Below are 12,636 nucleotides of genomic sequence, written 5' to 3' on the forward strand. Positions count from 1 at the left end.
TTTTACAACATTTTCAACAGTCGTACATCAGATTTTTGGAAGGATAATCAATAGGCATGATGTATAACTGAAATCAGTCTTCAAAGTGATCCCCTCTAGTAACCAGAAACAAAAGCTTGGCCTCCCTGCTGTGCAGGTATTTTGCTTAGAGCAGGAGGCAGCCGGGCATCAGCAGGAAGCCAGTTACACCTCCCTGCTTCTCAGTATGGATCAGCAGGTGCCCTGGTGGAAGGGTGAGCAGGGCTGGGGCAGCTGCAACTCACTGCATCTGTCAAAAATCTCCAAAAATGCTTTTGTAGCAGGGAACCACTAGAGCAGAGAGCAAAGACAGTCCCAGAGGTTAGGATTTCATGCTGACCATCATTTACATTCCCATTTCATCACAGGCTTTCTAGGTTTAAATGATCTTGCAGAATTTATTCAATTGTCTGGTCTCACCAATCCTCACTTAGAACTTCCCTGCCTTGCAGAGGGTTTGGGCATCAGCACACATGAAAGACCACGAGATGCTCAGGTATGGTGACTGAAGGACCTGATCTCACGTTCCAGCTAACAGCTGGTCTGTCCCAGTTGGTCAGAGCCAGTGCAAGAGGGTTTTTGCATGTCTCCTGAATGTTGCACCCTGGCTGAAACACCCAGGAGCTTCTGGCATAACATTGGGATCAATCTGAAGTGAGTTGAGTTTCATCAAAACAAGCAGTTCCAGAACTTGTTCTAATGCATTTTTAAATTTACATCCTATATTTTTTAAAGACATGATGTTATGAATCACGTGAAGAGATCATATTTATAGTAAAAATATTAGCCTGTATCAAGTAATTTCAAGTTAGTCTTCTTAAGCTGCCTACATATTTGTTAATATTCAGAAGGAAAATTACTTGGTGACTAATTGTGACAGCAGCAGTGATTAATCAAGGTAAGTAGCAGAAACTGCATACAATGATTATGGAATTACATTCAAAACAAAGACAGAGTGTTACTATATAGGAATGGCAATAAAACAACATACCTTTCCCATCAGATCAGCAATTCTAGGTACTGGTTTTCCTTTCTGATGGCGCATGGTTGCAGGACTCTGTCCATTCCAGTCTTCAAGCTCCTCAATGCTTTTCAGGTAAAGAAGAGCTCGCAGTCCAGTGCAGTAGTCATCAATAACAGTGAAATCTTGATTTTGGATTGCACTGCACACCTATGAAATGCAAGTCAGATATCAGCACTGTCCTGGCAGAGAAGCATATGGAATTAGCAAATTCTTTGGATTTACTGATGATCAGGTGACCATTCCTGCAACCCCACTGGGAAAGAACTACAAGGATTCAGAATTATTGTCTGATTAATCCTATGTCATGATATAAGCACTGCAGTTCAGGAAAGAAAGGGCTCAATTACACCAGTTATGCCCAGATTTCTCAGCAGCAGCCCTTGGACAAGACCTGAGGGCTGTTCAGAGAAAAACCTAGAAGCCCAGCCCCAGATGTGCCTGCTGGGGAGCTGCTGCTGAACATGCCAGCACACTGGCAAACCACCACCTGTGCTCAGAGCTTTGCCTGCAGGCACTCAGTGGTACCTTCCAGCCTGCTCTGCTCAGGAAGCACAAGCATAACCAGTTAGGTCCCAGCCTAGAAAATCAGAGAACCACAGACTTGCTGAGACTGGAAAGCATCTCTTGAGACCCTGTTATTCAACCTCCAGCTCAGAGAAGGGTCAACTAGAGGAGGCTACCCAACACTGCATCCAATCAGGATTTGAATATCTCCAACTACACCTCTCTGGGGAACCTGTTTCAGTGTTCAATCTCCCTTACAGCATTTTTCTCATATTTAAATGGAATTTCCTGTGTTTCAGTTTGTGTCCATTGTTTCTTGCCATTCCACTGGACAGCCCTGAGATGAATCTGGATCCAATGGGAAGTGTCTCAGCAAACAGCACTCATTAAACTGAACTGTTGGTATGGGATGAGCATTGCCAGGCACAGAACAGAACAATCCCCTCCTGCCACTCAGTGCAACTGGGAGGCCAGGCCACTTTATTTTAGATACTTTAGAAACATAAATGGCTATATAGCTTTATAAACATATAAAGCAGTGATCCTTGACCTGCAGAGCTCAACATGTACACACAAAACTACTGACAGCAGAAAACAGTCTGACAATTTACATGGGTTCTTCTAGAGCATGTTGGGGATATCAGCTCAGGCTTAAACCCACAGAGATCCCCAACCACACTAACAACTGAATAAAAAAAATCCCCAACTGTTGTCTGAATACCTTCTCATTAGCTAAACTCTAATCAGCCATCAGTGACAAGGTGCAGGGTTGATTGAGTGCCATTAATTATCAGTCCCTGGAAATGCTCTGAAATTCCAGATGTGTCAGTGTTTTCAGCCTCTGATTCAGCTTTTATTGTAAAAGCTGAAAGGAATGCTCCTGATAATACCTTGACTCCATGCACACATAGTGAACACAACAATGGAATAGCCACCTATTTTAGAACATGAATTGGTGCACACAGACATGCACAAACACATCCACACTCCTTCAATGTGGAAACACACTTCAGATCATAATTGACATCAACACTTAAAAAGCCCAGGAAATAAACAATTGTTTTCCCCATTTCAGAAATGACAATACAGCTTGCAGTCCTGAAGACAGGTACACATCACATTGGGAAATACTTCATACTACCACTGAACAAGAGAAAAAAAAACCCCATAAAATAAGCACAATAACACTCTCTATGCAGTGCATTTACATTACAAAAAAAATCTGTTTCTCTGGAGAAACAGTGTGGGCATTAATTAGGTCTGTTATACCTTCCACAGGCTTCAAGACTGTATTTTTTTTTTATGGCAATTATAGAGAGCATCATAATTACTTCCCATACAGGTTATTTAACTGCAAAACTCCACTGATGCTTTTTGTATAGCAAGGAATTCTCTGTGGTTTTTTTTTTTTTGTGCATGGGTAACACTCTTATTATCTACTCTTAAAAATACTTAAACTGTAAAAAAAAAAAAAAGGCAGTTAAAAGCCATGTCATGTCATTTGAAACAAGTTCAGACACTTTTGTCAAAATCCTGAAATATTTTGACAGGATGTATACACATGAGATACACCCGAGGATACCTGTAATAATCTTATAAATAAAGAGGCTTTTACTGTTTTCCAGCTTGTGGTGCAGTGTTATGAGCTGCAATAATATAAAAATGTGTGGAAGATAATAACACACTAAGAGCTAACTATTTGTCTTCTCTGTGATTCTATATGCAATGCACTGGTTGTCTTCCCTGGAAAGCCAAGAAAGTTCCAGAACTCCAGGCAAAATTCAACTTTTAAGAAAAATGTAAATGTCTGCACTAAAGAAAAATGCTACGTGACATGGAAAAGCCTTTCCATGAACAAAGAAGCGGTCTCAAACAATCATCCTCTTCAGTAGAAACCTTATGACTGTGGTGCCCATTGGTGTGGATAATTAGCAAAAGATGTGCCTTTCACTAATTTCAGTGGGCTAAAAGCAAGTGCTTATGTTTATGGGCCTTTCCTAGAACAGAGAGCTTCAAACATTAACACATACAAAACCAACTGCAACAGTTTTGCCATGTATTTGGCAAATTCCAAAATTCTGAGCTTATGTTGCACAAATCAAATGGTGAGATTTGTATTTTAGGTTTACAGTATCTTCCATCAGTCAATGTAGAAACCTTTGCTGCATTTTAAAAGGTGGTGAACAAAGTCAGGATAAAAGGTCGCCATGACCCATCAGCCATGACAATTCCTACACCACAGAGAGAGGTTTTTAGCATCATACCTGGCTGCCTCTGAATCACCAGTTTAAATGACACTGTGTCCTCTCTTCAGCACAAGAGAAGTGGCAATAGACCAGGTGAGACTCAAACTCAGGCGTCCGGAAAAATCACAGGAGAACTGAAGCAGCCCCTCCACAGCTCATTAACGCCCTGCTCTGCTCCAGCTGCTTCACTGGGAACAGGCACTGCCTTCCCTTGCACAGCTCAGCGCTGAGCCTGAGCCCCCTCTGCTGCACTCCAGATACTGCTGTACCCAAAATGGTTGCTACCACCTCTCATTTAATGTCTTATTAAACCACCTGAGGGGGAGATAAAGGTGAGAAGTGCTGTGTAAGGGCTGCTGTCCCTGCCTCGAACTGCAGGAACTGCAGCCAGCCCTGCCTGCCCAGCCCCTCTCCTCAGCATCAGGCTGGTACCCACCAAGCACAGCGGAATGTGGTTCCCTTTAGACCCTGAAGCAAAAACCTGAACAGCAGTGAGACTTTCCAAGCGAGAACACCCCCGTGCTGTGCTGTGCCAGAGCAGTGGTCTGTATCCCAGGCCAACACAAGCCTCCCACGGATGAGTGCAGGAAGCAGAGCGCGCCTGGACCGCTGCTCGCGCGGTTTGTCAGCCCCGCTTCTGGCAAGCAGCACTGCTGGGACTTTGCACAGCAGGGATGGCACCTGCTTAATATCCCTTAATCCTAAATAATCCAAGTGGATCTGTTTAATGAGTGAATTAACATTCAGCTGTTCACTGACCCAGCCTTTCACCTGAAACATTTAGGTAGAAAGTATCTTCAGAGGAAGATGAGAGACTGGCCCTGTGGAACACCCTACGGGACAGAGCGAAGCCCAGGTCACAGCAAAGCTGTCAGCTCCACTGCTGACAAGTGCTGTCCTGCTGTCTTGCTTGTGTTGGACTAGAAGAGAAAGGTGCTACATTTTTGCTGTTTAGGAAGGTAACGTAGTATTCCTATTGCACTAATATGCAGGGAAATAAGTTTGCACAAGCTTGGTTTTAGTACATTGCCTGGCTCTGTCCCAGTAGTAGAACTGCTACAATTTAATTTTTAATGTGGCATCTCCTTCCTTTTCTCCCAGATCCAGAGTCCAATGATTGTCCCTTATATCCTAAAAGAGACACCTAGGCCAACATGCAATGTATGGTCAATTATATTGTGATCTCAGTGTTGTGAAATCTAAAACTGCTCAGCATAAGTTGCTGTAAGCAACTGTAAATTACAATTCTAATTTATTCAGACATGTCTGAGATACTAAAACACACAATACCTGCTTTGCTGCTGGTAAACAGCCAAATTATCTCATTGGGGAACGGGGATGTGAAATGAATCACAGGTTAAGGCTCTAAGTAAAACTGTTCTGCAAAATACAATGATGGGAGAGGCACACAATGATCCCTGCTGATGTTTTTCATAAGAAATGACCAGTCTGCTCTATTACTACATAAACATAAAAAGTTAGTTTAACTTTGTAGTGGGAACTAGACACATTACAACTCTTACTTGAGGAACTGGAGTAAATTGTAAGGAGATTATTATTATTGTGCAAAATAATTTTTATGGGTTACAAGATTTTTATTGAACATTCACGTGAATCTGATATGTTTAACTCATATGTTTTGAAGAAAAGTTCACTGCTGGTGACAAGTACTTCTACATCAATCACAAAACATTGTAAACGGCTTTGCTGTAGCAGAATCATTACACAATAAAGAGATGCCAATTTCGGAAGTGTTTACAGAGGCAAATCCCCTGCACTGTTTATTGAGAGCTCTGTCTAAGACCTTTCAGTTTTGTTCATAGCCAATGTTTCTAAAAGCAATGGGAAAAATACCCAGACTTTTATTTCTGTTTCATTCTCTACAAAAATGGAAGTAGTTCCTGTCCAAACTTTAGCATACCCTGAGGGACTGCATGAAAGACCTATGCCATCCATGCAGAATCTGGACAGAGTGCCTGAGGCATTTCCAGCCAGTTCAACCAGTAAAGCAAGTCTCCTTCATTGCATCTTCCCTTTGGGAGATCTTGTAGAGGAGAAATATTTTTCTGGAACACTATAAGAGGAAACAGTGAAGTCCTCTTCAGGCTGTGCAGTCTCTCTTACCCTGCAACCTTCAGTTTTTACATAAACTCATTATTATATGGCAAAATCCCAGCTGGACAGGTGATGATGGGGAAGATAGTGCCAAAAATGAGCCTGTAGTCCCTACTTGCATTATTTCCATTGCATCAATAGCTGGGATTTCAGCAGAGGCCACAGAGGAGATGCAGATCTAGACATGCTTGTGTCAGTTTTTCTCCACACTACTTTCACCCAACAAGAGGTATTGTGTATAATCTCATATACTGCTAGATCACCTCAAAAGACTGGAGCAGGTCAGAGAATCTAGACTGCTCAATAATGTGCTGTTTTGCAAGAAGAGAGTAAGTATTCTTGTGTGACAAGACCTATGTGAACAAAAATCCTGTGGTGCTCCAATTTGAAATTGTTTCAAAGCACTCTTAGAAGGCTTTGCAAGTGAGGAATTTGTTCTAGGAGTCAATAGCTTGGAGAAAATTTTAATTTTTACACCCCTCTGAAATATATGTATCTCTCTTCAGGATATGGGTGTAAAATAATTGTCACTTTTATGAAAAGAGAAGTATCAGTAAGGAGGCAGATGGGTGGCAGTGATACATGGTCTAGAAGTAAGAAGATTGATGGGTATATATTTGTATATATAAATGCAAATCACACAGCTTTACTGTTCTACCATATTAGTTTCCATTTGTTGTAGCTGTACAACATCAAAGCAGTGATGTCTCCGTATATTGCATTTAGTGGTAATGTAACGGGCTACCAAAAAAAAGAAATCAAAGTGAGAGTTTCTAAGTAGTTTCCTGGCAATTGAGACAGCAGGCTCTTTCATCTGTGCTGTAACTGTGGCAGTGCATTGATTTAAACTCCTTCTGAGATCTCAAATGCTTTTATATTTGTAGGTCTCACTGGCTGCTTTTCTTTTTGCCTTTTTTCCCCTTCAAATGATGAAATTCTAGCATTTAGCAGAATGCCATCTTGCTTCACCAGAAGATGGAGACTAATTTCAGCTTTGGTTCTAAACTGTACAGGTTTTGTAAATAAAATAGCTCTCAAAATGCCATTAGATTAAGAAACTGGCCTTTGACTTCACAATTTCTAATATTCTGACCACAGCAAAGGGATAAACAACTATTATTCCTCTGAGATACCTGTAAGAGGGTTTACAATGTATTAACAATTGTGCTTTGCCATTAATTTGGTTGACTCTCTTTGAAATATTTTTACTGGTATACTCAAATGGTAAACTAAAGGTTTACTATTTTTTCAATATTATATTCTCAAATTTAGCATTTATCATCTTTCTGTTGAAGCTTGTTTTTCCAATTAAAAATTCTTCCTGATAAGTATTGAATACATAAATTCACTTTCTTGTTGGAGAAACATTTATGAATGCCTGAGCTGTTATTTAATGTATAGTTGAAGCTACTGTTTCTTGATTAGGCTCCATTGATTAGGATTCTTGTGAAAAAAACCTGGAACTGTGAATGAATGCAAGATGGTTCAGGAAGGACTTTATTCGTGCCTACCTGTGTATCTATATGAATTGCCAACATTAAGAAGGCTGATTTTATTGTAGAGGGCAAGAGCATTATGATAATCTGGGTGAGGCATAGACACAATTAAGTATTTATTCTCGAAGGCAACTAGCAAAAATTGACTTGACTAAAGGGAGATCTTTCTGGTCCATGCAATCTGTATGAACCAGCATAGCTCTTGCCCATGGAAATGAAAATGTGCATTTACTAGCCCCTGTAAAATAATTTGGAGATCTGTGCCCAGATCTCCAAAGCAGAAAGCAGCAGACACTGCACAGTTGTCTGACACAGTGCTCATAATAACGTGGTAAGAGCTGCAATGTGAGAGCATGCAGACAAATACAATCTCCTCTGAGAGGCATTTCTGTGCGTACAACCTTCAGGACACCGATGTCTATGGAAAGGCTGCCTCTGTAACAATGGCTCCTCCTCCTCATGTCTCATTGAATACCGACTTACCAGAACATTAAATGCCTAGCCTAAATTATCCTTTCTATCTAATTATTGCTTCTGCTAGAGGGTTGCAGGATTAAGAACATTAGGGGAAGTGGTTTATCAGACAATGTGGTACAATCTTGGGAAAAAACCTCAAGACTCTTTGTTTTAAAGTACAAATTTGTGAAAAGAAAACGCTTCCAAAATATTGATATAGTACAGATGGAATGATTTGATTCACTAACATTAGCTGCTTAAATGACTCTAGAGATAGAGGTTAGCAGATGGGATGTTACTTAACAAGTCTTCAGAAACTGGATTGACGCAAAACTGAATTGGATGATAGCTGATAGCCTTTTTAAAACATGATTGAACTAAGATACATGAGCTAATTAACTACTATTTTGTTTCATAGTCTAGTACAGCTTTCACAAAGCAGTTTGAAGGACTGAAATATTACATCTATGAATTGTCTGAATTATGGGGAAAAAAGCCCACCTAATCTTTTTTACTTAGTCCTAGACTTAAAGTCCTTCTAAGCGGAGGGCTTACTAGTGGCACTTTGAGGGATAACACACAGAAGAAAGATTCCAAGATGCTAATAACTCCAGGCTCTGAAAAGCAGGCAACCATTCACAAAGGCTTAAGAAATCTATATTAAAAAACAAAAAAAGGACTGGATAGTCCTACGCCACGTGGCTCTCAGTAAGTCAGTGAAGTATTTCAGATATTTTGTTACACCTCAAGAAATTTCATCAGACAATCTTGAGATAAGTCGTCATTCTAATCCAAAGTACAGGCTAATGTAAGTAAATAACGGAGCTCAAAATTACTTAAAAGGAGAAGGAAGTCTCCAGCCCATGCAAGACAAGCTTATGGGATAAACACTGTATTTCCTGCAACAGCTTGGATCCTCTCTCCACCAGGACAACATAATGCTGACGTGGTGTCAAGCAGAGCTGAGCTGGCACTTTGGGAGCATCGAGGCAGGGACTGCAGGTATGGAAATATGGATGCAGCAGCTGGGCAGCAGGAAGGGCCCCACAGCTCTGTGTGCCGAAGCCACAGCAGCCTCCTGACACAGGCTTACAGAGGAGCTTCCCCAGCACCAAAGGGATGGCTACTCTTCCTGGCAGAGAGACCTCAAAGTACCTGATTTTTGGGGCTGCAAGACAGATTTTGTTCATGTACTGCACTCCAGCAACCCTGGGCAGTCATGAGTGGCCAACAATGAAGGAGGAGAAAAAAGTTGAGAATCCATTAGGCACTTATCAGATGAGAGCATGGCAGGAGATAAGAGCACTATAAGGGATCCTTTAGGAATGTTATCCAATGCATTAATTCCTAGCCTACTCAAACCTATTTTCCCTCCCCTTAAGTTCTCCAATGCCAATTAATGTATCTCTGATCTAAATAGCTAAACTGGGTGTTTGGGAGTGGGAAACTGGTACTTATCAAGGGACCCTGAACGATGCAATTTCATATCCCATGTCTTTGAGAGGGGAAATGCAGAATAAATCAAGAATTTTTAGAAGGCTCCCTGAGGTAACTGTGGGTTTTTTCCCTGTCAACCACCCCTAGAGGAATGGTTATATTTCCTTATCTCACTAAAGCATTCTGTCAGTTCTTGGAACTACAAAGTGAACCTTTATGCAGTAGGTGGGCACACACACTGATAAAAGTGCTGATCATGATCATCTTTCCTAAGAAAACAAATATGATTCCACATGCCTTGAGCATTGAGGAGTCTGGGAAACAGCTTCATAATCAGCCATGTATAGCAAATTGTATCATTGTACTGCAGATCTACAAAATGAATGATAGCTTTGGAAGCAGATGAACTAACTCCCCTGTGTAAACAGTCCAATCACATACAGAGGTTCCACAACTATCTGAATACATGCTGAATATCACATCATATTTCATTTATTAACACCCAAAAGTCTCGCCTCTGTCTTATAAGTGCTGTTCTGGAAAATGAAATCCTTCAGCTCTCCCAGAGGTTCTGCAGCTACTGGGGCAGCATTACCAGTTGTGTCAGGTAGATGTAGATTTGTTTGACCCATTTCCACAAGCCATAACCTTCAACTCCAAAGAAATTTCTACAGCAGGTACCAATTAAGTTACTCAGATCTCGTAGTTTACCGTTAATTGTAATCAAGTATTACACAGCAGTTTTGCAGTGTTTTTAAATTTTTGTCTTGTGAGAGCAAGCCAACACGAACACCATCATCTCTAGAACTAAGTTGGTCTGTTATCCCATTTTTGTAAAGGTGTATTTGTCAGAGATGAGCATAGTGCTAGAAAAGCACGCTTTCCAGAAGAGAATGCTGTTCGGAAAATCATGTGGGAAAGAGTTTCGGAATTACCAATATGTGCTGTTTGACAACATGGAATGCAGAAAGCACGCTTTCCAGAAAAGAATGGAAAATCATGTGAGAAAGAGTTTCGGAATTACCAATATGTGCTGTTTGACAACATGGAATGCAATGGCTAGATTTAACTTGAAAATGTCTGTTTTGCAATCCAAGTTAATTGGAATGAAAAGGTCAAAACCAAAATATGTTGCAAAAAGATTGAAACAGATTTGATACACCCAAATAATATTTTTGTCTTTAAATGTGTTAATTCTGCACGTTTTTAGAATTTTGATTATCAGTCTAAACTGGAAAAGTTTTCCATGCTTAAACTTCCCTATGATAGAATAACTATTTCCTCATCACTGACAATAGTCAGTCTCATTAATGCCTAACAGATCCAGGGTAGACCTTCAGTGTTCATCCCAGGACACCGAATCAGATGCAGCAGGAACTTAAGATCTATTCTGATTAAATGAAATTTGTCAATGAAAAACAGTTCCCTCAAATAAATTTTCAACAAATTCTAATGAGAACCATCTACTGAGGAACATCCTCCTGTGACCAGAATTTTGAAAGCTGCAGACCTCTCAAAATCAAACAGAAAAGCAATTTTTCTATCTTGGAACCTCAATTCAGTCCTGCAATGATTAACCCCTCATCCTTGTGAGTCTTCCCCTCTAGTACTCTCACATTATATTTCAGCTAAAATTACTTTCATCCTCTATCAGCTTGCCTGTACAAATTTGTGCAGCAGCTGCTGTGTCCACTGAAGAGTGAGATTCATGTGAACAAAATAGTTCTGACCCTGTGAATCCTTCGTGTCAGAGATAAAAACCCACTTCCACATTTCCTTAGGGATTGTTTTACCTATCTCTGTCCAAATAATAAATATCAGCAAGAAAAGCAGCAACATAACTGATGATATTGAAGGAAGTTAAGCCCTTTCTTAAGTGTACTGCCAGCTTCTAAAATGACAGTTTAGAAAAACAATGTGTTCCCTGTTTCTTTGGTTCTAATTGCATGGATAAAAGAACCCCTCATCAGTCAGATCAAGCTGTGTCAGGGGGCTTGGGCTGTAACAAGAAAAAAATTATTGCTACCTCCTTTCTGGGCAGAAAACCCATTTTTCTACCACTGAGAAAAGCGAAAGATCAGTGACCAAACTGCAGCTAGCCCAGCACCAAGCCCCAGCTGAGCTGCACAGCAGTGCATTCCTGTGCCAGGGTGGGCTCCAGGACCACACCTTCCCTGAGCACAACCTCTTCCACTGCTTGCTTCCCCTTTCTTCCTTTCACTGCCAGGTACAGCCTCTGCCTGAAAGATCAACAAAGCTGCTATGATATAAAAAGGAAAATTTCTATAACGTGTTTTCTTTGTATGACTGACAGTGTTTCCAAGAACTTCTCTGATGACAGAGCTTTGCAATACTGAATGTTTTGTGTTCTCCCTTTTTGGAAAACAAGTCCCCTGCAGTTACAACACATATAACATTAAAAAAAATCACCCCCAAAAAAACAACCCCACAGGAATTTTCCTAAGTAATTACTGAGATGGCAGAAAGGAATAAAGAAACAGCATTTTCCACTGTGCTTATCTTACCTTGTATTTATTTTCAATATCCAACAACGAGCTGGGTACAGTTTCAGATTCAATTTCCAGTCATCTCCACATGTACTCAAAGGAACTCAATCTACAACAGATCTAGCTTTATGTCTGAAAGCAACCTGAGCTGAGTAAAACAACTTGCCTATAATTTGGTTAATCAACAATTACCAAGCCTCTTGTGAAGAGTCATCTCCATGTTGCACTTACTTTGTAAACTCTAAACAAAACTCACTCGGTGTCAATTCACACCATGTGCTTTATCCACATGGAGAACAGCTCTGTGCCTGCTCATGCAAGAGAACAGCAGCACAAGTCCACATCAGTAGTGTGAATCCACATTAAAAACAGGTGCAGCAATACTGGGCTTTCAAAGGACAAGGAATATTGTGGATCCTTGGGAGAGATGGAGAAAAACATATTGCCAAAGCAATTATTCTTCCCATCCCCTCAATTCTGAAAGCCCCTGTGCTGCCAGACCCAGAGAAGCAGGGTAGACAGCCAGGCAGGGCAGGAAAGGGGAGCAGGCTCACTGTCCCCCGGAGAAAAATCCCCTGCAGAAGCTGGGAGACACTGCTGTAGGACAGCATTTAACTGATGCTCAATTGGGACCTAATTGTTAGTAAATAATTACTACCATACAGTGATAGTTGAAACTACTTTGCATGAGAATTCATTACGAGAATGACAAATAGCAATTGTTACAGAATGAGCTTTAACTCATTCTTACAAATTTCTGAAATAACAATCCTATCTATGCAGACTTCATTTCCTAGCTGGTGAAATGAGCAGAAATAAAGGAAAGCTAATAG

General features: G+C 40.6%; 1 protein-coding gene across 2 annotated transcripts in view; it reads right to left on the reverse strand.

Annotated features, from left to right (window-relative positions):
- The window catches only part of DPYD (dihydropyrimidine dehydrogenase), a 348,037-nt gene that overhangs the window by 44,330 nt on the left and 291,071 nt on the right, over positions 1 to 12,636 (reverse strand). For both annotated transcript variants that reach the window (XM_039718169.1, XM_039718162.1), the window contains exon 20: positions 1,010 to 1,189. In XM_039718169.1, the coding sequence (XP_039574103.1) occupies positions 1,010 to 1,189 (180 nt within the window). The remainder of the gene's footprint in view (positions 1 to 1,009; positions 1,190 to 12,636) is intronic.

This window comes from Passer montanus, unplaced genomic scaffold, assembly GCF_014805655.1.
Source record: "Passer montanus isolate IOZ18808 unplaced genomic scaffold, ASM1480565v1 scaffold103, whole genome shotgun sequence".
In the NCBI taxonomy this organism is placed as follows: Eukaryota; Metazoa; Chordata; class Aves; order Passeriformes; family Passeridae; genus Passer; species Passer montanus.